Here is a 26,383-nt window from a genome sequence, read left to right as displayed (position 1 = left end):
CCTCACTTCCATCGTGCTACTACTTACTGCACTCTGACCCGAGTTGACCTCTGCTCTTCCAGTCCTTCAATCCTTCGGACCAGTCATTCCTTCTTGAGATTCGTCAGAAAGCTACTTTAACGTACCCTCCTTTGGTTGATCCAGTGACACACAGTTCTGGTTCCTGTGTTTGACAAATCGCGATTTTCACTTCACCCTTCGATATCTGAGTAGACCCTCGAAATTTACCACCACTCCAGAGTTTGATATAGGATTTTCTGTAACTCATTCATTATGCGATCATCGCACTCTCTCCTCGTCGGGTTCCTTGGCACACTGGCAGCCACTGCCCATGGCCACACTATCTTCACTACAATGTATGTGGATGGCCAGACTCAGGGAGATGGGACATGCGTCCGGATGAGTCTGGATGGTGCGCACTCCACAAACCCCATTGCTGGACTAGGAAACAACAATATGGCTTGCGGTACGTTCCGCATCAACATGGCTCCCAGTCTTGAGACCCAGTGACTAATACGATTTGACAGGTGTCGACGGAGAGAAGGCTGTCAATTATACCTGTCCCGCTGGCGCTGGCAGCAAGCTCACTTTTGAATGGCGAGAGTTTGCGAACCTGGAACAGCCTGACTCGATCGACATTTCGCACAAAGGACCCTGTGCTGTTTACATCAAGCAGGTTGGAGATATGGCGACTTCAACTGCTGCTGGTTCTGGCTGGGTCAAGATATGGGACGAAGGATACGACAGCACAACGGGCAAATGGTGCACCGAGAAGCTGATAGACAACGATGGATTGCTCTCTGTCCAAATCCCGACCAACCTTCCTACTGGCAACTACCTCGTCCGCCCAGAACTGCTTGCCCTCCACGAAGCAGACAAGGGAGATCCGCAGTTCTACGTGGGATGTGCACAGGTTGCGATCAAGGGTAGTGGCTCGGGCAAGTTGGACGTCCCGGCCGACTACAGCGTCTCGATTCCAGGTCACGTCAAGGCTGGCGAACCCAGCGTCTCCTTCAACATTTACCAGCCCAAGTTTCCCTACACTCTTCCCGGTCCTAAAGTCTGGAACACGCAATCCGCCGGTACGCCTGTCGTCAAGGTACCCTCAGGCGACAACTCTTGGATCACAGGCGCGCAGACCGTGCCGGCCACCTGCCTCCTGAAAAACGCCAACTGGTGCGGCGTCGAGGTGCCTGACTACAAGACCGAGGACGGCTGCTGGAAGGCCTCGGACGCTTGCTACAAGCGGGCCGATACTTGCTACGGCACCGCACCGCCATCTGGTAGCAAGAACTGTGAAGTCTGGGAGTCCAAGTGCAAAGGTATACAGGACGCCTGCTCCAGCGGCAGCTTCCAGGGCCCGCCCAGCAAGGGAAAGCACCTGGAGAGCGCGGACCCGAAGCCGAAGACGAAGATTCCTGCCGCGGGCAACGTACCAAGTGGCGCGAGCAGCGGCCAGAAGAAGGCCGTCGTTGGTGACACGGGCGATATCGCCAGCACAAAGACTTCGAATGCTGGCGCCGCGTCGGCGGAGACCACCGTTGCTGCTCCGGCCCAGGGCAAACGTGGCTGCAAGTCGAAGGCACGCAGGGCTCACGCAGACCTGCACACACGCCGGTGGAATGCTTGATTTTTAAGGGTATCACTCAAGACAGCGCGGTGTCAGGGGAGGTATGGCTGCATTGCGATGAGCCGTTTCAAGAGAGCCAGTGGGTTGTCAAGGATATAAATCGTGCAAGTCATCTCTGAGCAGAGGGTCCAGTCTTTTCTTCTTCTGTACATATGATTCTTTTCTCTTCACTTCAGGCGGTGATGGTTACATACAAACTCTCAGTAGAACTGTGAATAAGACACAGATGCTGCAGCTACTTATCATGAAAATGTAAAAGGACCACTGTGTTTATTGACTCTGCGGCTAAAGTATGCTTAACTTTTTAGACTACCCTCCGGTAGAACGTGGTATTACACTCCAGCACCGCCGCCTTGATAGTCTTGTCGTATTCCGCATCGCCCTCGCTCTCCGCGAACTCGGCGTGCTTCGCTAGGCTATCCCACCCCCCGATCAGCACGAACTCGTCCTTGTCCTCGCTCCCATCCTGTTTCTCAATCCTCCACCCGCCTCTGTGCACAAAGGGGCTCACGTACTCCTGTCGGATGCGGCCGACTTCGGCCCAGGTCCTTTCGAAGCCGGCCCTCTTGTCAGCCGCCACTACAAGCCGCGACACGCTGACGTACTCGGCGCTCAGGGCCGTCTTCTTATCCTCCTCCCCGGCTTCCGCGTTGAGTCCTGTAAAGGCCTCGATGCCGTCGACGTGGAAGAGCGACACGCGCGGCATGTCCAGGTAGGGCATGAGCAGCGCGAGCACGTCCCGGTTCGCCTGGCTGTGGATCCATTCGCCATGCCGTGACCTTGCTTATATCTCGCCAATGCTGGGTAACGCGTTGCACACTTGCTGCCTACATGTACTATATGGATATTAAGCACGACCTACATAGCAGATAAGGGTAATACACAATAAGAGGTAGGTAATAGGTATGGAATAATTAGATGGGTGCCCTAAAATGGTAGGCGGTCTAAATTGCCGATCCCATTGTACGTATATTAGTAGCTGTCACCTGATCGCGCGTCTTGCAAGGAAGGCACGCGTTATTAGTGTCTCAGACTCAAAACATCAATTGGGCTTAACTGTCAACCTTCCATGATCGTGCACGCAGGGTGATTGACGTATGCTTGTCTCCGTTTGTCTGCGCCACTCTTCACGAGCTTGGCGCCCACCATATCCAGAGGTTCTGGGCCGCAATTGGTACGCTTCATATGCGGCGGCTAAACAGGGTCCACTACGCGTAGCGCGTCTCAAGTAAGACATCATGGTTCGAAGCAAGCGCAGCCAGCCTCACGATGCCGGGACCCTGCCACCGCAGGCAAAGAATCCCCGTCTGAGCTCAAGCCAGAACAACGGCCCGAGAAGCTCGTTTCCCGCCAGTGAATCATCACAACCGCCACCCGCGACACAGTCGGCATACGGAGAAGAAGAAGATCCCATTGACTTAACTCAAGATGACTCCCAGTCGTCGTTGGAACTCTATGGCTCTTTGGAGAACAAGATTGTCGGCGTCAGATACTACAATGGAGTTGCTACTCCGCATGAGCTGGTCGTGCTCCGGCGCGAAGCTCACAACCAATATGACAGCAACGCCATCAGAGTCGATAACGTGATGGGAAACCAAATCGGCCACCTCCCTAGAACCGTGGTCTCGAAACTCGCCCCTTATGTGGATAGGGGGGATCTTGTTCTGGAAGCAGTTCTCACCGGAGAGAAAGGCTCTTTCGACTGTCCAGTCAGAATCTACTTTTATGGTACCAGCGACCCCGTAGGCCGCACCAAGCTAGAGGAGAGTCTAAAGGCCGACAAACTTTTGAAGGCCAACCAATTAAAGGCCACTAGGAAGGAGGCAGAGGCCATTCGGAGGTCGACTGGCCTGAAGAGCGGCTCCTCCAGTGTCGGCCTCGCCCAAGAAGCCATCCAACGGGAGGAGCAGGGAGCGACACTCCAGGGTCTCGTCTCTACTAGTGAAGCCTTCGAAGTACAGAGAACGGATCAACTCAGCAACGTACTGGCTACAGGCGAAGAGGCGCTGGAGAAGATGCCAATGGCAGAGCAACCAGAACTACTGAAGTCGACTCTCTTGCCTTATCAACTTCAAGTATGGAAACTCATATTCTTGACTGTGTTGAGACATACTAAACCGTGCTGCAGGGTCTTGCATGGATGATCGCGAAGGAGAACCCACAGGTGCCTGCTGTGAACTCCACAGATGTTGTACAGCTCTGGAAGCGCCGCCCGAATAACAATTCTTTCCAGAATCTGGCTACGTCTTTTGTAACAAACTCCCCACCGCAGCTTCTCAAGGGAGGTATACTTGCCAACGACATGGGTCTTGGGAAAACCTTGCAGATCATCAGCTTGATCTTGTCTCAAGGGCCCCAGGACGGACCGACGCTAATAGTTGCACCCGTGTAAGTGCTCTCTTCAAGATAGTGTTCCTCTTCTCCTTGCTGACCTTACTTTGCCAAGGACTGTTCTCGGTACGTCACTTTCCGGAGCCTGGCTCCTTTTCGGCCTATCTCGGGGGTATTGGTACACAAGTTACTTACACTGCGGATGCGTGATTAATCATTCTTGATTGTTTCAACTACCCTAAAGCCCCTTAAAGTAGGTAATGCTAATCGCTTGGGTCACGAATAGGCAATTGGAACAACAGGTCAAGTTCCACGTCAAAGAAGCACACCAGCCTCGTGTCTTATTATACCACTCTTCCAAACAGATCTCGAGCGAGGATCTGAAGAATTCGGATATCGTCATCACAACGTATGGCAAGCTGCTTTCGGAGAGCAAAGTGAAGAATGGTGCAGCCCGTTTATATTCTATAAACTGGCGTCGAGTCGTGCTAGACGAAGGCCACAATATCCGAAACCCGTCATCTCAGACAGCCCATGCGACACATAAGCTGCAGGCGACATCCCGCTGGTTGTTGACTGGCACTCCAATCATCAACGGTGTCAAGGACTTCCTGTCCCTCCTCCAGTTTCTTAAGCTCAAAGGAGGACTTGAGGATGAAGGCGTATTCGGTCAGGTGATTACACGACCAATTCGGCAGCTGTACGACGGCCACCCCGACAGATCCAAAGCTGTCAAGGTCTTGGCTCACCTGATGAAAGATATATGCCTTCGGAGAAGGAAGGACATGAAGTTTGTCGATCTCAAGCTGCCTCCAAAGACGGAATACGTCCACCGCATTACGTTCAGCAAGAATGAACAACTAAAATACGATGCCGTGCTTGCCGAGGCTCGTGGCGAATTGGAAAAATTCCAAGCGAGCTCTACTAAAAACCAGCAGGGTCGGTACTCCAGCATTCTTGAACGTCTGCTACGGCTGCGTCAGATCTGCAACCATTGGGTGCTCTGCAAGGAACGTGTGCAGAATCTGCTGGCTTTCTTTGAAGACCAGAAAGTCGTCACCCTGGACCCAAAGAATGTTGCCATTCTTCAGCAGGCACTGCAATTCATAATCGAGAGCCAGGAAGAGTGTGCCATTTGCTACGAGGAAGTTGGTTTGCATGAACCTGTCATCACAGCGTGCAAGCATGTCTTCGGCAAAGCATGCATCACGAGAGCAATTCAGATGCAAAGCAAGTGTCCTATGTGCCGAGCTGAGCTGAGCGAAGAATCCCTCGTTGAGCCAGCGCCTGAGCAGGGAGAAGAGTCTGAGATAGATCCCGAAGAGGCATCAAAGAGCTCGAAAACCGAGGCTTTGGTGAATATCTTGGGAGCCACTCTGAAAAATGAGGGTTCTAAGGTGGTGGTATTTTCACAATGGACGTCGTACCTAAACGTCGTCCAGCAACTTCTGAAGGATTTGAACATCCCGTACACCCGAATCGATGGTAGCATGCCCAAGAAAGCACGAGATGCATCCATCGAGTCTCTGAACAACGACCCGAGCACTCGCATTCTACTAGCAAGCTTGCAGGTTTGCAGCGTCGGCTTGAACCTAGTCGCAGCCGATACTGTGATCTTGGCGGATAGTTGTAAGTGTTGTCTATCTCCCGTGAACGGCCCCCCCTGGTTATTGACATATCGATATAGGGTGGGCTCCTGCTATAGAGGACCAAGCCGTTGACCGAGTTCACCGTCTTGGCCAAACTCGTAAGACTACCGTCTGGCGTCTGGTTGTCGAGGGAACCATCGAAGAGCGTGTCCTGGACATACAGAGTGAGAAGCGCCGTCTTGTCAGTGAAGCGTTTCAGGAGAAATCGCAGAAAGGAAAGGCAAAGGAGACGCGGGTGGCGGATATTTCCAAGCTGCTTGCTTGATATGTCGGTTGATGGGCGAGAGGGCTGTACGAAAGAAAACAAGAAGGAAACAGGAGTGGCACATTCCATCATGGAGGGGAAATTGGTTGCAAAGCTTCGGTTGTTTCGGTTTCTAAAAGTCTGTTGAGCTACACCCAAAGATTGGTAGTGGGCGACATGCCTTGCTTCGGGTTGTGTATCGTCTAGCTGTGCAGGTTGTATGTTGGCTATTCAGTGATTGACGGGGCAATGCCTCGATATCAAAGATCGCAGATAAATCCAGTCCAATTGTATTCACAAGTGATAATTCCATTTTGCTTCTATTCTCCCTTGCTGTCATTACTGGAGTTGGCAAGTCTCCAGGTGGTTGTTCCGTTGAGACGCTCACATCCCGCTAAATGCCAAAGAGGACCAAAGCCACAGCACCATGATTTCATCACCATCCCTGATCACTGTTGTCTCTGCATTCGTTATACGTCGGTGTCGCCCAGGGTCTCAATCTAGCACGCTCTCAATGTGTCTCCTCGAAGCGGCGTATCAAGATTAAAGGCACTCCATGATACTGCCAGGCCAAAGCAGGGCGTCCGGGTGGCGTCTTATCAGGGGATCTTATTACCATTGTTAGCAAACATCTGCATCCCTGACTTCACAGAGACTTACTCCTGAACCCCGTTCTGTAGGCATACGGGTCATCGATGACCCAGTGCTCGAACTGGACCGTGCATGGCCTGTTACCATGCTTATGCTCCCAGTCTCTAAGCTACATTGCACAGGGATTATTATGTCAGCCAACTGCAGAACTTCAGGGGGAGGGCTCGTTACATTCAAAACATACCTGTTGCAACAGTAGCTCATAATAAACAAGCTCACGGGTCCACACATGTCGAATCTCTACGTGATGGAGCTTGATGAGCACCTTGAGCTCGATGATTGAGTTGCGCGGTGCAAGCGCGCTTAGGATATCAACCACCAAGTTAAGCCATACATCTCCACTACCATAGCCACCCTCACCAAAGGCTACTCGCAGCTCGAGGTATCTTACTGTCTGCAAAGTGTCTCTGTGGATGAAGTTGCAGATTCCAAGGGGATTGGAGTGACCCATTAGCCACGGTGGAACGCGGTCAATGACAAGAAGCCGTCTGCGTAGCATATAGAGAGCTTCTCGGGTAATCTGCTTGCATAGTAGGTATATGGTAGGCGTGCAGCGCTGTACGCCAGAGCTCCGTTTGCCGGTACCTCGAGGTTGCTGTTGGGAGTAATATGCGTGGTAGAGCTCTCTGACTGGAGGGTAAAAGACGCAGCACTGGTAGATCATGTTCCGAATCTCCAGGGGTAGTTTCATAAATCTGTTATTGGTATCCTGACTTGCCGGGGGTTGGGATGTGGACGGTGCCGTGTCTTGTAAGAAGGCCGGGAGGATCGTAGCGGAGGGTACGAGCGCACCCTCCGCTGCCATGTTGCGGGGCCGGAGGTGGGGTGGGATTTGCGGCTCTGACAGGGTCATATGGTCGGCAAGCTTTCTTTCCAGCGTCTCTGGATCCGGATCCTTGAACCACCCCTGAACCATACGTTGGCCACGGTCTGACATGGTACGCCAGTGCTGATACTCGGTTCGAATTTCGGCATGGAGGCCCCGCGGTTGGGGAAGACGATACGAACCATGGCGACGTTCCGGGTCGGCAAGAGCCAATGCCAACGTACAGGCGCCTAGTATTTGTTGGTCAGGCCGCAAGGGCTCAAAGGGATAAGAGTGTAGCTAAGCGAGATTTTGATATGTGATGTCCGCAACTCCTTCGTTCACCTCGTCCCGCCTGCACGGAAGTTCTACGTTGACCTTTCATTCACCAACAAGTAAATGGTGGCATCGACTCCAAGCAGTTCCGTTGGTTCAGCCCAATGCTGGAATGCCGAATAGTCAAGCAAGCAAGAACCAACCAATTATTTGGTCGAGCTGTCGTAGCCTCGTGTGTAGAAAGTGAATTGACTAGATCTGTATTTTCGGATATACTAGAGGACGATGATGGATGGTGGGTGATTCAGAGAGTGAGGCGTGGGTTATTCGGTGGCAGGTACCTGGCTGAAGCCAAGCCTCATGGCCACATCACACACACCTGTATCTTGTATTTCGAACGGCTGTAAAAGCCAGCGAGACCTGATATGCAGCAGAAGTGCTGTAACCCGCGCATGCAGGCCGTCTTGAGGTGCAGGTGGATTGTGGACACAAATTTCCGGTGTATACCAGCGGCTTGGTTGGTGTGCTGTGTGATGTATCCGGTTACGGCCTGACCATGACGACTTTGAACGCTCAATGCGAATAGGATCAGACTGGGATGTATTATTGATGGTAGGGAAAGTGGCCCAGCCAGATCTTGAAGAGTCAGTGTTGCGCCTTACTCCGTCACGCTCAGGTTCAGACGAAGTCGATTCAATTTGATTGACGATCAAGGCTGCGGTGACCTGTCACAAAGCACGTACCGTAGGAGGAGGGATAATAATAATAAGGAAGACCAGACCGATTCCCGTTCTGGCTACATAAGTGTGACCTTACCTACATACCTACGTACCTATCTGCCCTCATGGCTACTACTTGCTGCACAATAGGTACATGAGCGTTAGGTATCTACACCCAGATATGTAGCTCATATTCTCTCACGGGTCGCAGCAGATGGGCATACCTACATACATACAATGGACATTGATGACGAAGGCTGGCAGGCTGGCCCGGATAGTGAGCCATCACGAATCTTTTCCACCTGCAGTCGGCTTGTTAGTCCTTCCCGATTGCTCATGATTGGTCCCGTTGCCACCTCATGGAAGCAACCCTCCCCGGTCGGTTTTGGCTGCAAGCAATCCGGGGATCGAATCCGAGGTGACAGCAAAAGACAAGGTGGCTGCAGCAGCACATCCTGAAGCCAAATTGGCAGGTGCCAGCCTCTCAACAGCCGCTAATCTGCCATGTTTCATGTATACTCTATACCTATGGTAAGTAATAGTCGCCGCCTGTCTTGGATTATAGAAAAGGCACATTATGGAATTGAAGGATTGACCTACAATTACCACCAACTACCCTTGAAGCCCGAGCGAGATCTACCACTATATCGAGGAGCACCACCTAATCGATCAACTTACCCCAAAGGGGGTAGCATTGTACACTTATCTGCTCTTGCAAGTTGCAACCCGGGCGGGCAGGGTGTGCATAAAGGCCTGAGAGCTCCGTAATGCAGCCAGCGTCTAACCAAGTTGAGGCTAGCTTTGGCTGAAACCGGGGCACACAAGTACCTGCCTCCAGAGCTGCCGCAGTATGGGATAGAGAAGTACACGTTGACCATGGCCCCTGCTTACTTTTCACTTCTCTTCGGGCCCGATCCCACGCACACCTGCCACCTCTCCAGCAGCCAGTTTCCACCATCAGGCACCCCCCCCCTTCCTTCCCCTCCCCCGTCCTTCACTCACCCTCCTCACAGTATTCTGGTCAGTACAGACACACCCGGGCCCCAGTGTTGAAGATCGTGGATTTTATAGTCACGCCTCCCTACCTTACCTTACCTTTCCTTTCGTCGGTGCAGCCAGGGTTGTTTATCCCAGCTTTGGCGCCTTTGCATCTCGCCTTGTTCGTCATATCGGTTTTCCTTATCTTCTCTTTTGTGTCGAAGTAGGCATGTCTACCACAAATGACCACAATCCACATTCCCATCCTGGCCTTGCCTTCCCCCAGGTCAATGGGTTGAGACGGACATACACTTCATCCTCCCATTCCGCCACGCCGCCCAAACCCTCGCCGACACCGCAACAACACCAGTCGCCGTACCAACCTCAGCAGTACACGCCTCAGCAGCCGCCTCAGGCCCATTACCCCCACAACCTCTTCACGAGCAGCACGCCGTCTCCCGTCCCGGGCGTCAACGGCGTCCAAAACGTCCCCAATGGCACGTCGAGGCACACCCCAACCCAGGCGCACGGCGCGTCTGCCGTGGCCGCCGGCCGCCAACGCGCTGGTCCGCAGCGGCAGTTGCAGCAACAGCCGGGGCAGATGGCCTATCTTCAACAGGCCATGAACCAGCCTATGTCACAGCAGGTGCAACAGCATGTTCAGCAACCAGTTCCTCAACCGGTCCAGCCTGTCCAGCCGCTGCAGCAGCAACCTCACCCGGCACATCCGAATCACCAAACACACCAGACTCACCAGGCGCACCAAACGCATCAAACGCACCAGGCACACCAGGCGCACCAGAACCACCAGAACCACCAGAGCCATCCAACACATCAGGGCCATCCGGTAGCACAGCAGGTTCAGCCGCTCCCGCAGCAGCAACCGGTCCAACAACAACAACCACAACAGGTTCACCAGCCGAACGATGCCAACTTGATGTCTCATACCCCCCCTCACCAACATAACCATGCTCTACCACAGGTTCATCCACAATCCCATAGTCAAGGCCTGCCTGCGTCGCATCCGCAGAACCACGCACAGAGCCACCCGCAGAGTCACCCACAAAGTCATCAACAGAGCCACCCGCAGAGCCATCCGCAGAGCCACCAGCAGAGTCATCCGCAGCAGAGTCACTCGGCTCGCCCTCCGCCGCACTCCCAGCCGCCACATCCTCCAAGTCACCAACTTGCGCCTCAGCAACCACCCCCACAAACACATCCAAATCACCAGCCGATTCCACCACAAGCACATCAGCCACCCCCAACACTACAACCGCAGTCAACGCCGCAACCACCGAGTCAGTCTGTGGCTCCACCACCGCCGGCGCCCGAGCCAACGGTCCAGCAGCAAGACTCGCACAATGACGATGACATGGAATTGGACAGTCAAGACGAGTCGGGCGAGGGGGACAGCCATTTGTCACCAAAGCTCCTTGAAGGCACACCCTTTGTTCCCCGGACACCCATGGGCGGCATGATGTCGGCACCGCCAGAGGGCGGGAGTTACGCGAGTCTCGAGGCGGTCCACCGACATGTCCTGGAATATTGCACATCGGTGGGATATGCCGTGGTAATAGGAAGGTCAAAGAAGACTGTACCGGGCTTAAAGAAGGTCTTGTTTGTGTGTGACCGTGCCGGAAAGCCCCCAAGTCGCGTGAGCCCCGAGCAGAGGAAGCGGAAGACCTCTTCACGCAAGTGCAACTGCCAATTTGGATTCTTCGCGATCGAGCAGCGCACCCAGTGGACCATTCGTTACCGCCCAGATGCAGTACACCTGCAGCATAATCATGGCCCCAGTGAGAGCCCACTACTTCACCCTGCCGCAAGAAAGTTGGATAGCAAGATGGTTGCGGCGGTCAAGCAGCTTAAAGAATCTGGTGGGTAACTATAACGTGACATTCTCGTACAAAAGTGCTAACCTGACCAGGCATAGGCGTTAGTCAGACGCTGGAAATTCTACAGCAGCAAAACCCTCACGTCCCATTGCTGCCACGAGATATCTATAATGCGCGAGCAGCAATTAACCGCAATCCCCAAAAGGTTGAGGCAGGGATAGCTGAGGAGCGGCCGGCTATATACAGCAAACCGGCGCCAACCCCGGAAGAGCGAATCCGCTCTGATCTGAGACGTGAGCTCGCTAATACGAAGGAAGAATTGAAAAAGCTGCGAGAGGAGAGCAAGAAAACGATCGAGAAATTACAAGAGGACCTCCGAACTAAGGACAAGACGATCGAAAAGTTCGAGATGTTCATTGACATATGCAACCAAAGGGTCATGCTTCAGAGAGAAAAGCTTGCCGACAACGGTAGCAACAGCACAGCAGCAAACGGGGGAGCCAACAGCTAAGGTTCCCAGGGCTTTAGATTTCAACGAGATACAGAAACGAGACACAATGTTTTACATACGGCATGGCAGGGTTAGGCATGAGCAAGGACGGCGTAAAGGAAATCATCGATATTGGAAATGGGAACAGGAGCCAGGGGGCGTCATATTTACTGGTTATTCGAGCAGGTGGCTACGGCACGTTAGCGAGGCGTTGACATTTTATTTCAGCATGAGGTTTATGATGAAAACGGCTATTGATGGCAGCGTCCTGAGAAAGAAAACGTCACTGATTCCATGGCACGTCTCCGTTCAGTGCTGCAACATGTGATGAGTGTTATTGTTGATGCCAAATCGTAGTTTAACCTCTGTCAAGCTTGGCAGTTGTCACTGCGTGAACACCAGCAATAAGCTTGGTCGAGTATAAGCATGCTCGGAATCTACCAAGCTTGTTTACTTCCACGGCAAACTTTGAGGTTGCTTGCTGCATTCGGAAGGGATGAGCAGCTGCGTGTTGCTTTTCTACCAAGATTTATTCCAATACCGAGCCCGAACCGAGGATATCTCCAGATTCCATGCGTCAACGAATCTTTGATGTTACCTTACCTAGGCAGACGGTGGTGCGTTGATTAGGTACTTATTGAAGTACTTAGATATCCGTGATCTGATTCAATATCACACAAAGACCACCCCTCCACCCCCATCTGCCAAAAGGTACAGCTAAGGGGCATGCACCAGGGCACTTGACTAAGACGGTAGCATTGATGAGGGACCCCCCACTTAGAGCTATGATGTGGGCGATGGACCAATCACTCGAGCTCTCAGGGTCTGCTGTCAACGGGGTGCGTCTCGCCGACAGGGGTGTCCCATACCCATGCCAACCATACCTTGTCCCGAGAGAACCATTTGGCGTTTGTACGCGACGAGAGATTATGGATGCCTTACAGCATTGACTGTAACACACATTTTGGAACAAAGTCCATCCTCTCATTTTCATCCACCATAGACCAACCAGTACAGAATCCTATGGTCGAAAGCGACGACACTCTTCCACCAAGAGCACCCGACCTCACTTTCCCAGCACCCCACGCTCCTTAGTTGCTTCTGTATTTGCGCGTCTTCTTCGACTGCCCCCTATTGTGGGAATACTAAATTATCGGAGGAGCTCTTTGTCCATCCTATCGCCTACCGACCGACGGATTTCCGCCTTCCGCTCCTCGCTTCGCCAGCAACCCGTTACCGATACCTGCCACCGATGCCACCTTCGATGACCTTCTGAGGCCGAAACAACGTTTACTCCACCCCCCGATCTTCATCGCCAGCATGGATTCCGTGGCCTCGCCTCTGACGCCACAGGATACCGTCGCTAATGGCCTGTCTCCTACGTCGTCGTCCTCCTTCATCGCTATCGACCCGGCCTTGGTAGTAGAATACCTGGCTTCCGTTGTGAGCATAGCCCTTGGAGCGGCGCGCGACGATCTTCAAAAGGATGGGAACCTGCTTTGCGAATCCGCCTATGCCGACACCGTTCAGCGATGCACCCGATTCGCGAATGATTCCCAAGTCGCTCTGTACATCCAGAAGGAGATACTGTCGACGTCTGACCTCACGGATGATGTCCGCGCCGATGGGGTAGCCACTACCTCGTACAAATATACTATCACTTCCGAAATATCTTCGACGCCCACGATTGTCGCCTACCTCGCTCTTCTCAAGCGCCCTCAAGCGATCGATCCGGCCCTGCCTCTTACTTCTCAGATTCAGATTCAGACTCTGCCTGGCGCTGCTTCTTCTAATGCGGCCGTTGCCGAACAAGGCCCTTCTGCATCCCCCTTCGAGATTCTTCATACTATCCTTCATAATGCGCTGGCGCCCCTATTTCGATGCCAGCACCAAGTCTTCGCAGGCCGTTAATGGAGCGAGAAGCCGAGCTGATGTCGACGCAAAGACGGGCATTCCCGTCACCAAAAAACGAATGACAGAGTTGGAGCTGAGTCTCCTCCACTTGCAGCAAAATGTTGAGATTCCGGAGCTATCTCTGCCATTTCACCCTGTTGTCCAGACTGCCTTGGAAGAGGCAGCATCAAGGGGAGTCCGACCCTCGACCGATTTGATACCCGCCTCACTCCTCTCGGACAGCTCATTCATGAACAATCTCCAATCGACTGTGAATGGCTGGATCAAGGCAATCCAGGCCATCACCAAGCTCACAAGAGACCCAGTGACGAGGACAGCAACGCAGGAGATCAACTTTTGGCTGTCGATGGAGTCGTCGCTAGAGAGCATCGAGGCTCAATTGCGGAGCGAAGGAGTCTTGCTCACTCTCGAGATTCTGAAGCATGCCAAACGTTTCCAGGCAACTGTCAGTTTCACCGCTGATACTGGTCTGAAAGAAGCCATGGAGACGGTTCAAAAATACAACCAGCTTATGCGCGATTTCCCGCTTGATGAGTTGCTGTCTGCGACTTCCCTCTCCAAGGTCGACGAGGCCGTCGCGCAGATTTTCGGCCATATGAACAAGAAAATGAGGTTCAGCAACTACCCGATCAAGCGCACCCTGGACCTTGTTGAAGCCATCTCTGCCGATCTTAAGGAGGCAACGCATCGCTTGCTCCCTGGGTCCGAGCTCGTCAATCTTGACTACAAGGACTTCAAGGCACTAATGGTGACCGCCGACGAGATTTTCAAGGGTTGGGACAACCAGATCAAGGATTTCACCAACATCGCCCGCGAGACCACGAGAAGACGGCAGGAAAAATTTATTCCCATCAAAATTAACCCCAAGCACAGCGAACTGCAGGCCCGGCTTAAGTACATTGACACTTTCAGGGATAACCACGAGCAGCTACAACGTACTATTGTGATTGTTCTCGGACCCAAGGCTACTGTGAATGGCTTAAACGGAGAGGGTGCCAACAACGCCCCCCTTGCGGAGGAGATGGGCGATGTTGATGCCGTCGAGGAAGTTCAGCAAGCATGGGATGCTCTCAAGAATGTCGACCTGCTTGATGTCTCCGAGGAGGGCACTCAGCGGTGGGTGAAAGCAGAGAACACGTATAATGAGCGGACGACTCGTGTCGAGAATTCCATCATCGCTCGGTTGCGTGATCGTTTGGCAACCGCGAAAAACGCTAATGAGATGTTCCGGGTGTTCTCTCAGTTCAATGCCCTTTTCGTGCGACCCAAGATCCGAGGTGCTATCGCCGAGTATCAGAACCAGCTCATTGAAAACGTGAAGCAGGCAATTTCAGCCTTGCACGAGCGCTTCAAGCAACAATATGGACACTCCGAGGCTCACGCTATGGCGCAATTACACGACTTGCCTCCTGTTTCTGGCGCCATCATCTGGGCACGTCAGATTGAACGCCAGCTCGACGGGTACATGAAGAAAGTCGAGGACATTCTGGGTTCTGACTGGACGCTACATGCCGAAGGGCAGAAGCTTCAGACGGAGAGTGATTTGTTCAAGAAGAAGCTGAACACTCAAGCTATTTACAAGGCTTGGGTTGATGATGTCCAGAGAAAGCAGATTACCATCTCCGGCCGCCTGTTCAACATCAACAAGGTCCGATCTGCGAATAACGCCCTCGACCTCGCAGTCAACTTTGATGCCCAAATTATCACACTGTTCAAGGAGACCCGCAATCTAGGCTGGCAAAATTTCCAGGTGCCTCACTCAGTACACAATACCGCGAAGGATGCAAAGCGCGTTTACCCGTATGCTGTCAGCTTGATGGAAAGTGTACGAACGTTTACGCAAACAACGCGCCAGATTTCTGACATGCCAGGGGTGTCCCTGTTACTGAGCGGCTACCAGAATGATGTCCAGAACCTTATCGCTAAAGGAGTACCCCTGAAGTGGGAAACGTTCCTTGATACGTGGGAGGTGCACCAGAAGCCCATGCTTGCCAACAACGGCTTGGAACACACCATTGGCCGAAACAGCGCTGGCAGCAAGCATGTTCTATTTGTAAGAGATTTTGCCGCAAGCACATCTGTGCTCCAGGCCAAGACGATTGCACTTGCCACAGTCCATACCAACGTGCAAAAGGCTCTCCAAGAGCTCTCCACGTGCCCGTATGATGCCTCCGAGTTCGATTCGAGACTGCAAATCATCCAAGCTGCCGTGGATCAGCTGAACCTGGAACAATACGTCAACTTGGGCTACTGGGTGGAAAGAATGAACGATCGGATCAAGTTGACTCTTCTGGCTCGCCTACAGAAAGCCGTCGTGGCCTGGATCGAAGCTTTCGAGGATGACGACTTGAGTGACCACGAGATGTCGCGACGTAAACAACTTGCACCAAACGGCGAACCCATCAAATCAGACGCACCGACCATGAAGCAGTTGGTGCACGAGATTACCATGCGCAATCAGGTTATCTATCTAGAACCCCCCCTGGAGTATGCGCGAGCCAGTTGGTATGTGCAATTGCACGAATGGGTGGGCATTGTTTGTAACCTCCCGAAGGTCAAGGCCTCCAGATATCAGATGAGTCTCACTCTGAGCACCGCAGCCCCAGAAGAAGCCCGGTTTACGGAACTGCCAAGCGAATGCACCGACATCCTCGCGAGGGTCTACACCAGTATTGAGAAGAAGCTGTCCTATATTGGAGGGTACGTAGACAAATGGCTACAGTTCCAATCGCTTTGGGATCTTCAGTCGGAGCAGGTGTACGAGCTCCTGGGTGACGAACTCTCCAAGTGGCTTCAACTACTTCAAGAAATTCGAAAGACTCGTGCGACCTTTGATACAACTGAGGTCAGCCGGTCATTCGGCCGCATAACCATCGATTATGACCAAGTCCAGACCAAAGTGAACTCGAAATACGATCAGTGGCAGCACGAGATTCTGATCAAGTTCGGAAGTCGTCTCGGAGGTCGAATGAGAGAGGTCCATGCTGAAATTGAAAAAGCACGGAGAGATCTGGAGATGCAAAGCCTAGAGGCAACTTCAACTGCACAAGCTGTCCAGTTCATCACCATAGTGCAAGCTTGCAAGCGAAACGTCAAAGCATGGGCTCCTGAAGTTGAGACGTTCCGCCAGGGGCAATCGACGCTTACCCGCAACCGCTATCAGTTCCCCAACGATTGGTTAGATGTTCAACAGGTTGACTCGCAGTGGGAAGCCCTGAACGAGCTTCTTACCCGAAAGGCGAAGATTGTCCAGGACCAGACCGATGCCCTCAAGGCCAAGATCGTTGCCGAGGACAAGGTTGTTACGGAGAAGATTGCCGAGATTGCTATCCAGTGGAACGAAGAGAAGCCAGTCTCAGGCACCATTGCACCAGAAGTCGCCTCCGAAACACTCAGCTCTTTCGAAACCCGCATCAACAAGCTCCAGGAAGAGTCGGAGATGGTGGGCAAGGCTAAGGAAGCTCTTGATCTCCCTGCTAGTGCAGAGTCTTCCCTGTCCATCATTTTGGAGGAGGTGCAAGATTTCAAGTCAGTCTGGGCAGCTCTATCCACCATTTGGAGGAGCTTGAATGAGCTCCGAGAGACTCTCTGGGGTAGCGTTCAGCCGCGAAAGATCCGTGGCTCCATCGATGGCCTCATCAAGATGACGAAGGAAATGCCAAGCAGAATGCGACAATATGCTGCGTTTGAGCACATCCAGAACATTCTCCGCCAGCAATTGAAGGTCAACACTATCCTGGCTGATCTCAAATCAGAGGCCATCCGCGATCGCCACTGGGTGAAAATCTGGAAAGAGATCAAGCCCGGACGACGTTACTCGCCCGTGTCAATGACTCTTGGTGATGTCTGGGACTTGAATCTGATCGCCACAGAGAACATTGTTCGAGACATCATCGCCCAAGCTCAAGGAGAGATGGCCCTGGAAGAATTCCTCAAGCAGGTCAAGGATACATGGAACAACTACTCCTTGGAGCTCGTGGCTTATCAGAACAAGTGCCGCCTCATTCGTGGCTGGGATGATCTGTTCGCCAAATGCAGTGAGAACCTCAACTCCCTTCAAGCAATGAAACATTCGCCTTACTACAAGGAATTTGAGGAAGAAGCCTCCTCTTGGGAGGACAAGTTGAACCGAGTCCACGTCTTATTCGACGTTTGGATTGACGTTCAACGCCAATGGGTCTATCTCGAAGGAGTCTTCACAGGCAACGCCGATATCAAGCATCTGCTACCCATTGAATCGTCTCGGTTTCAGAACATCAACAGCGAATTTATGGCTGTCATGAAGAAGGTCTACAAGCAACCTATGGTCATAGATGTTCTTGGAATTGCTGGCGTCCAGAAGTCCCTCGAACGTCTCGCCGAACTCTTGAACAAGATCCAAAAGGCCTTGGGTGAATACCTTGAGAAGGAAAGAGTCTCATTCCCCGGTTCTACTTTGTTGGTGATGAAGATCTGTTGGAGATGATCGGTAACAGCAATGACACCATGCGCATTGCCAAGCATTTCAAGAAGATGTTCGCGGGTCTCAACGGGCTTGTGATGGACGATGAAGCTATTATCTCGGGTTTCACGTCCAAGGAAGACGAGGTTGTTCGCCTCAAGAAGGAAATCTCGCTTGCCAAGGTGCCCAAAATCAATGACTGGCTAGCACTTCTCGAGAATGGAATGAAAGCTACATTAGCCGAGCTTCTAGCCGAGGCCATTGAAGCATTTACGCCGATTTTCGAGTCTGATGATATCAGCCAAGCTGCCATGAACTCGTTCATTGATGCCTATCCCAGTCAGATTGTCGTGCTCGCCACACAGGCTGTTTGGACCACTGCAGTCGATAAGTCCCTTGCCGACGGGGGTTCTACTCTACAGTCTCTGTTCGACCGGGAAGTACAGGTCCTACGACTCCTGGCAGAAACCGTTCTCGGCGACTTGGAAGTGATTCAACGAAAGAAATGCGAGGCCTTGATTACCGAGTGTGTCCATCAGCGAGACACTATCGAGAAACTCGTCAAGGCCGGCGCAAACTCGCCGACACACTACCTTTGGCTGCTGCAAATGCGCTATGTGTACACTCCGGAAGGTGACTTCATCCAACGTCTTCACATCAAGATGGCCAACGCCAAGCTGAGCTACGGCTTCGAGTACTTGGGTGTCCCTGAAAGACTTGTCCGCACACCCCTTACCGATCGATGCTTCCTCACACTCACTCAAGCCCTCTGCCAGAGACTGGGTGGTTCGCCTTATGGCCCTGCTGGTACTGGCAAGACCGAATCCGTCAAGGCACTGGGGGTTGAACTCGGCCGCTTCACGCTGGTCTTCTGTTGTGACGACACTTTTGACTTCCAAGCAATGGGTAGAATTTTCCTGGGTATTTGCCAAGTAGGTGCCTGGGGCTGTTTCGACGAGTTCAATCGTCTTGAAGAGCGAATTCTGTCGGCCGTTTCGCAACAGATTCAGAACATCCAACTTGGTCTCAAGCAGGGTGTTGAGGATGACAAAGCACAAATCGAACTGATCGGGCGCCAGCTCTGTGTAAACCAGAGCACTGGTATTTTCATTACCATGAATCCTGGTTACGCTGGTCGTTCGAACTTGCCCGATAACCTGAAGAAGCTGTTCCGCAGTGTGGCGATGTCTAAGCCCGACAAAGAACTCATTGCCGAAGTCATGCTCTACTCGCAAGGCTTTAACCAAGCCAAGCAGCTGTCGAAGCAGACTGTACCCTTCTTTGATCAGTGTTCGGGGAAGCTGTCCAAGCAAGCTCACTACGATTTTGGGCTGCGTGCCCTCAAAAGCGTGCTTGTGAGCTCCGGTGGCCTCAAGCGTGCCCGGTTGATAAACAGCAACGGCGAAATTGGGGCCGAGGAGGTCGTTGAGCCCGAGATCTTGGTTCAGAGCATTCGTGAAACAATTGCACCAAAGTTAGTTGCAAACGATGTCGACATCATGATGGAAGTCGAGCAAGAGTGTTTCCCCGGAGTTCAATATGTCCCTGCGAACTTGGACAAGTTGGAAGAGGCTATCCGCCGGTTGGCCGCAGAACGCCATCTAGTTGTCACTGATACTTGGATGACCAAGGTGCTTCAATCGTACCAGATTCTGAATATTCATCACGGTGTCATGCTGGTTGGCAATTCTGGTACAGGAAAGTCCGCCGCCTGGAGACTGCTTCTAGATGCCCTGCAGCAAGTGGAAGGTGTCGAGGGTGTCTCTCATGTTATCGATCCAAAGGTCATGTCCAAGGAGGCACTATACGGAAACCTTGACTCTACAACTCGAGAATGGACCGATGGTTTGTTCACAAGCATCCTACGAAAGATTGTAGACAACCTTCGTGGCGAAGACACGAAACGCCACTGGATCGTTTTCGATGGTGACGTTGACCCAGAATGGGTTGAGAACTTGAACAGTGTCCTCGACGACAACAAGCTGCTGACGCTGCCCAACGGTGAGCGTCTGAATCTTCCATCGAACGTGCGCATCATGTTCGAGGTCGAGACACTCAAATATGCTACACTTGCTACCGTCAGTCGATGTGGTATGGTGTGGTTCAGTGAGGATACTGTTTCTCCCGACATGCTGGTCACTCATTACCTTGATGGTCTTCGCAGTGTTCCCTTCGAGGACCTCGATGAGGACACCGCGGCTGCAGGGCAGAGCCCCGCCAAGTCGCTCCAGATCCAGAGCCAGGCGGCCGATTTGTTGCATGCTTTCCTTACAACTGATAAATTCATCCATGAAGCCCTTAAGGAAGCCGAAGGCTACAAGCACATCATGGACTTCACTGTAGCCCGCGTGTTGACCACGCTTTTCTCTCTCCTGAACAAGGCGGTACGAGACCTGATCGAGTACAATGCTCAACATATCGACTTTCCACTTGACCCTGAGCAAATTGAGGGATACATCTCCAAGAAGCTACTCCTCGCTCTGGTCTGGGCTCTAACGGGTGACTGCCCCTTGCTTGATCGCAAAGCCTTTGGCGACAATGTGGCTGGGCTAGCCAGCTTCGGATCTCCTCCACTTGATGGAAGCAGCTCCCTTATCGATTTTGATGTTTCTCTTCCCCGAGCGGAGTGGACGCCATGGCAGAATGAAGTACCCACCATCGAGGTGAACACGCATTCGGTCACCCAGACCGACGTTGTCATTCCCACACTCGACACAGTCCGGCATGAGGATGTGCTGTACTCGTGGCTCGCTGAGCACAAGCCTCTGCTGCTTTGCGGCCCGCCCGGCTCTGGTAAAACAATGACACTTTTCAGTGCTCTTCGCAAACTGCCTAACATGGAAGTTGTGGGATTGAACTTCTCAAGTGCGACAACACCCGATCTCCTGATCAAGACCTTTGAGCAGTATTGCGAATACAAAAAGACGCTCAACGGGGTCATGCTGTCTCCGACCCAAATCGGCAGGTGGTTGGTTGTCTTCTGCGATGAAATCAACTTGCCTGCCCCCGACAGTTATGGTACTCAACGAGCCATATCGTTCTTACGACAGATGGTTGAGCACAATGGTTTCTGGCGCACTTCGGATAAGTCTTGGGTGACCCTTGACAGGATTCAGTTTGTTGGTGCCTGTAACCCGCCTACCGATGCTGGTCGTACGCCGCTTGCTGAAAGATTCCTCCGACATGCACCGCTCATCATGGTTGACTATCCTGGTGAACTTTCCCTTATACAAATTTATGGAACATTCAACACGGCTATCATGAAGATCATCCCGACACTCCGGGGCTACTCTGAAGCACTAACGTCAGCCATGGTGCGATTCTACCTCGAATCGCAGCAACGCTTCACCCCTAAGATTCAACCGCATTACGTCTACAGTCCTCGTGAACTGACAAGATGGGTCCGCGGTGTCTACGAAGCAATCAAACCACTGGAGACGCTGTCGGTTGAAGGACTGGTTCGTATTTGGGCCCATGAAGCTCTTCGTCTCTTCCAAGATCGTTTGGTGGCCGAGGAGGAACGCCAGTGGACAGACGAAGCTGTCAAACGTATTGCCATGGAGTTCTTCCCCACTATCGATGAGCAGAAAGCCCTGGGAGGACCCATCCTGTTTTCCAACTGGCTGTCAAAGAACTACGTTCCTGTTGATCGTGAGCAACTGCGAGACTTCATTAAGGCTCGTCTCAAGACGTTCTGCGAAGAAGAGGTTGATGTGCCGCTCATCTTGTTCAATGATGTCCTGGACCACGTTTTGCGAATTGATCGAGTCTTCCGACAACCGCAAGGACATTTGATCCTGATTGGTGTCAGTGGTAGTGGAAAGACGACCCTTGCCAGATTCGTTGCATGGATGAATGGCCTAAAGGTTTTCCAGATCAAGGTCCATGGCAAATACTCAGGCGAAGATTTCGATGACGACCTCCGAGATGTCCTTCGTCGTTGTGGCTGCAAGGGAGAGAAGATCTGCTTCATCATGGACGAGGCGAACGTCCTGGACTCCGGGTTCCTCGAGCGGATGAATACCCTGCTTGCCAATGCTGAAGTACCCGGTCTCTTCGAGGGCGACGACCTTGCAGCGCTGATGACAGCCTGTAAGGAAGGCGCACAACGTCAAGGCCTCCTCCTCGATTCCCAGGAGGAATTGTACAAGTGGTTTACTGGCCAGATTGTGAAGAATCTGCATGTTGTCTTCACCATGAACCCTCCGGAAGGTGGTCTTGGCTCAAAGGCCGCTACAAGTCCAGCCTTGTTCAATCGTTGCGTGCTCAACTGGATGGGTGATTGGTCTGACCAAGCCTTGTTCCAGGTTGCTACCGAACTGACCAACTCGGTCGACCTTGACAAACCAAACTGGGTTGCGCCCGACAGCATTCCCGTCGCATACAGAGGGCTTACCCTCCCGCCTTCGCATAGAGACGCTGTGATCAATGCCATGGTGTTCATACACCACTCTCTGCATCGCTTCAATGCCAAATTACTCCAGCAGCAAGGAAAGCTCACCTTCCTCACCCCGCGACATTTCCTGGATTTCGTGGCCCAATATGTAAAGCTGTACAACGAGAAGCGCGAGGACCTCGAGGAACAGCAGCGTCATCTCAACGTCGGTCTTGACAAGCTGAGAGATACTGTAGACAAAGTCCGCGACCTGCGTGTCAGCTTAGCGGAGAAGAAGACTCAGCTTGAACTGAAAGACGCCGAAGCTAATGAGAAGCTGCAACGAATGGTCGCTGATCAGCGTGAGGCCGAACAGCGCAAGAGCACATCTCTCGAGATTCAAGCAGCGCTGGAGATCCAAGAGGCTGAGGTGGCTAAGCGAAAGGAGGTTGTCTTGAACGATTTGGCAAAGGCCGAGCCCGCTGTCGAGGAGGCCAAGGCAAGTGTCAGCAACATCAAGAGGCAGCACTTGACAGAAGTCCGTTCCATGGGTTCACCTCCCAAGGGTGTCAGATCGGCCATGTTCGCCGTTTGCACGTTGCTTGGACACAAAGTTCCGGACTGGAAGTCTGTCCAGTCCGTTATTCGCCGTGATGATTTCATTGCTAGCATTGTCAACTTCGACAATGAGAAATCGATGACTAAACAACTTCGAGTCTTGATGCGGAAAGAATACCTGGAGGATGACGAATTCACTTTCGAGAAGGTCAACCGTGCCAGTAAGGCCTGTGGTCCTCTGGTTCAATGGGTGGAGGCACAAGTCAACTTCTCCGAGATCTTGGATCGTGTTGGACCTCTGCGAGACGAAGTCGATCAGCTCGAGGACCAGGCTTTGCAGACCAAGGCCGAAGCAAAGGCTGTTGAGAACACCATCACCAGCTTGGAGGACAGCATTGCCACTTACAAGACTGAATACGCCGCCCTCATCAGCGAAACACAAGCTATCAAAGCTGAGATGTCCCGCGTTCAGTTCAAGGTCGACCGCAGTGTCCGCCTACTCGACAGTCTGTCTTCTGAAAGAGTTCGATGGGAAGACGGAAGCAAATCATTTGAGACTCAGATCAGTACGTTGGTTGGCGACGTCCTGGTCGCCGCCGCCTTCCTTGCCTATAGCGGTCTTTATGACCAGACTTTCCGAAAGTCGATGATGGATGATTGGGTGCACCAGCTTCATCTATCTGGTGTCAACTTTAAGCAGCACAATCCTGTCACCGAGTATCTGTCAACGGCAGATGAGAGGCTGAGTTGGCAAGAGAACAGCTTGCCAGTCGACGATCTTTGCACCGAAAACGCCATTGTCCTGAAGCGCTTCAACAGATATCCATTGATCATCGATCCTTCCGGTAGAGTGATCGAGTTCCTCCAGAAGGAATGCAAGGACCGCCGGCTTACCGTCACAAGCTTCCTGGACGATTCATTCACCAAGCAGCTCGAAAGCTCGCTTCGATTCGGAAACCCCATCCTCATTCAGGACGCAGAGCACCTGGATCCTATTCTAAACGCCGTTTTGAACAAAGAGTACCAGAAGACCGGTGGACGTGTGCTCATTCAGCTTGGCAAACAGCAGATCGATTTCTCGCCAGCGTTCAAGATCTATCTGTCCACGCGAGACCCATCGGCCCAGTTCCCCCCGGATATCTGCAGTCGAACGACGTTTGTCAATTTCACTGTCACCCAGAGCAGTCTGCAAACCCAGTCCCTTAATGAAGTACTGAAGTCAGAGCGACCTGACGTGGATGAGCGACGTTCCAATCTCATCAAGCTCCAGGGTGAATTCAAGGTCCATTTGCGACAGCTTGAGAAGCGCCTTTTACAAGCGCTCAACGAGTCGCGTGGTAACATCCTCGACGACGACAATGTCATCGAGACCCTGGAGACTCTGAAGACGGAAGCAGGTGAAATCACAGCCAAGATGAGCAACACCGAAGGTGTCATGGCAGAAGTCGAGCAGATCACGCTCGAGTACAACAGCATTGCTCGGTCGTGCAGTGCTATATTTGCCGTCCTGGAGCAACTGCACTACCTTAACCATTTCTACCAGTTCTCACTGCAGTTCTTCCTGGACATCTTCCACTCTGTCCTACACGGAAACAAAAATCTTGCCAGCCAAACCGATCATATCGCCCGTCGCGAGATCATCATCAAGGATCTCTTTGTGACTGCCTTCAAGAGAACCGCTCTAGGGCTGGTACAGAAGGACCGCATCACCTTGGCCATGCTATTGACTCAGGCTTCGCCGTATCCGATGGACAAGGGCCTACTCGATCACATCCTCGATGAACGGGTTGAAGGCAAGGATCTCTCCACCGACAAGGACGCCAAGGATGAGGCTTTCGCTCGAGCCTCTCGCTTGAACGTACTGAAAGAGAGATTGGATCAGGTGCCTTCCGAGTCATGGGACAAATTCTTGAACGAGGAGCTGGCCGAGAAGTTTGTGCCCAAGGTGTGGGATGACAACACGGCGCCTCATGATCAATCCCTGATCTCTCTCCTCCTTGTCAAGCTATTCCGCCTCGACCGGTTTGTACCCACGGCCGAGCGGTTTGTGGCGTCTGTGTTCGGTGACGACCTGTTCGAAATTGTCGAGGATCTGAAGCAGACTGTGGAGGAGGTCTCAACAACGCACCCTATCTCTCTTGTGTGCAGTCCTGGTTTCGATGCCAGCTACAAAGTTGACAATCTTGTCGAGAGAATGCGCACCCGTTGCACCAACATCGCCATGGGTTCCAATGAAGGTCTCGCCAGCGCTGACAAGGCCATCAACAATGCCGCCCAGGTCGGCAACTGGGTCCTCATCAAGAACGTCCATCTCGCGCCAACATGGCTCCAGTCTCTCGAGAAGCGAATGGAATCCCTCAATCCACACTCTGACTTCAGACTGTTCTTGTCCATGGAGTCCAGTCCCAAGATTCCTGTCAACTTGCTGCGAGCTTCTCGCGTCCTAATGTACGAACAGCCGGCTGGCGTGAGGGCCAATATGAAGGACTCGATGACCTCGCTATCCGTCAGAGCTAGTAAAGCGCCAGTCGAGAGAACGAGAATGTACCTGCTTCTCTCGTTCCTCCATGCCGTCGTTCAAGAACGGCTGCGCTATGCGCCTAATCTTGGATGGAAGAGCTTCTGGGAGTTTAACGATGCCGATGTAAGTTCACGTCTCCTCCTATGTTTCCTTGTCTAGAACACGTGCTAACCAACTTACTACAGTACGAATGCTCTGCCTTTGTCGTGGACACGTGGGTCGAGTTCGTCGCTCAGAACCGTACAAACATTGCACCGCAGAATATCCCTGGGATATGATTCGCTACCTGGTGCGCGAGACGTACGGTGGCAAGATCGATGACGAGGGCGACTTCCACGGCCTCACGGAGCTGGTCAACGCCGTCCTGCAGCCCGCCGCGTTCGACATCGGCCACAAGCTCGTCGACGGCTCCGAGACGGACGGCGGCGTCGGTCTCGAGGTTCCCAGCGGCACCACGCTGCAGGACTTCATGGGCTGGATCCAGAAGCTGCCCGAACGCGAGCCTCCGACCTACCTGGGTCTGCCGGCCAATGCCGAGAAGCTGTTGTTGGTCGGCCTCGGCAAGAGTCTGATTAAGAACCTGAAGAAGGTGGGAGAACTGCTGGATGAGGGTGAGCAGTTGGTAGCCGATCCTTGAGTGTAAATGCAACGAACGAGTGCATGCTGTAGTATATCTGTGGTATCAGGGGACTGTCTGTTCTTTTCTTGACCTTGAGTTCTCATTGTACAATATAAGAGCTTGAGATTAGAAAGGGGAATAGATGGATGGGAAAGGAGAAGGAGGAAAGGAGCGGGCATGGACCTTGATCGAACATGGCGGTTTTTAATTGCCGGTAGTTCATATACAGACTGGACAGGGGCGGCAGGCCAATGTTCACTTTCTGTTGCAAAATACCCCCAGGCTGTTATTTTCTGTACTACTTTCCTTTCGTCAAGACTGTATATTGCTATAGATCCAACTCTCAG

General features: G+C 52.5%; 7 protein-coding genes across 7 annotated transcripts; 5 read left to right on the top strand and 2 right to left on the bottom strand.

The window, feature by feature from the left end:
• Nucleotides 1-456: 456 nt before the first annotated feature.
• PG994_013071 (carbohydrate-binding module family 18 protein) lies at nucleotides 457-1,630 on the top strand (the record flags this gene model as incomplete). Its single annotated transcript, XM_066864480.1, has 2 exons — nucleotides 457-466; nucleotides 528-1,630. The coding sequence occupies 2 exons, from the start codon at nucleotides 457-459 to the stop codon at nucleotides 1,628-1,630; spliced, it is 1,113 nt and encodes a 370-aa protein (XP_066709441.1).
• Nucleotides 1,631-1,934: 304 nt separating this feature from the next.
• On the bottom strand, nucleotides 1,935-2,351 carry PG994_013070 (uncharacterized protein; the record flags this gene model as incomplete). The annotated part of the gene is made up of 1 exon (XM_066864479.1): nucleotides 1,935-2,351. The coding sequence occupies one exon, from the start codon at nucleotides 2,349-2,351 to the stop codon at nucleotides 1,935-1,937; it is 417 nt and encodes a 138-aa protein (XP_066709440.1).
• A 517-nt stretch (nucleotides 2,352-2,868) lies between these two features.
• Nucleotides 2,869-3,774, top strand: PG994_013069 (uncharacterized protein; the record flags this gene model as incomplete). Its single annotated transcript, XM_066864478.1, has 1 exon — nucleotides 2,869-3,774. One exon carries the CDS (start codon nucleotides 2,869-2,871, stop codon nucleotides 3,772-3,774), a length of 906 nt encoding a protein of 301 aa, XP_066709439.1.
• A 447-nt stretch (nucleotides 3,775-4,221) lies between these two features.
• PG994_013068 (uncharacterized protein) lies at nucleotides 4,222-5,875 on the top strand (the record flags this gene model as incomplete). Its single annotated transcript, XM_066864477.1, has 2 exons — nucleotides 4,222-5,590; nucleotides 5,649-5,875. 2 exons carry the CDS (start codon nucleotides 4,222-4,224, stop codon nucleotides 5,873-5,875), a joined length of 1,596 nt encoding a protein of 531 aa, XP_066709438.1.
• Nucleotides 5,876-6,397: 522 nt separating this feature from the next.
• Nucleotides 6,398-7,442, bottom strand: PG994_013067 (uncharacterized protein; the record flags this gene model as incomplete). Its single annotated transcript, XM_066864476.1, has 3 exons — nucleotides 6,398-6,462; nucleotides 6,515-6,614; nucleotides 6,690-7,442. The coding sequence occupies 3 exons, from the start codon at nucleotides 7,440-7,442 to the stop codon at nucleotides 6,398-6,400; spliced, it is 918 nt and encodes a 305-aa protein (XP_066709437.1).
• Nucleotides 7,443-9,512: 2,070 nt separating this feature from the next.
• On the top strand, nucleotides 9,513-11,629 carry PG994_013066 (uncharacterized protein; the record flags this gene model as incomplete). The annotated part of the gene is made up of 2 exons (XM_066864475.1): nucleotides 9,513-11,160; nucleotides 11,217-11,629. The coding sequence occupies 2 exons, from the start codon at nucleotides 9,513-9,515 to the stop codon at nucleotides 11,627-11,629; spliced, it is 2,061 nt and encodes a 686-aa protein (XP_066709436.1).
• Nucleotides 11,630-12,928: 1,299 nt separating this feature from the next.
• PG994_013065 (dynein heavy chain) lies at nucleotides 12,929-26,054 on the top strand (the record flags this gene model as incomplete). Its single annotated transcript, XM_066864474.1, has 4 exons — nucleotides 12,929-13,514; nucleotides 13,588-17,936; nucleotides 17,984-25,544; nucleotides 25,603-26,054. The coding sequence occupies 4 exons, from the start codon at nucleotides 12,929-12,931 to the stop codon at nucleotides 26,052-26,054; spliced, it is 12,948 nt and encodes a 4,315-aa protein (XP_066709435.1).
• Between the last annotated feature and the right edge of the window lie 329 nt (nucleotides 26,055-26,383).

This window comes from Apiospora phragmitis, assembly GCF_038363925.1.
Source record: "Apiospora phragmitis strain CBS 135458 chromosome Unknown utg000011l:1.0-3236445.0:1.0-3240683.0, whole genome shotgun sequence".
Classification (NCBI taxonomy): domain Eukaryota; kingdom Fungi; phylum Ascomycota; class Sordariomycetes; order Amphisphaeriales; family Apiosporaceae; genus Apiospora; species Apiospora phragmitis.
This window is presented reverse-complemented; position numbering and strand designations above follow the sequence as displayed.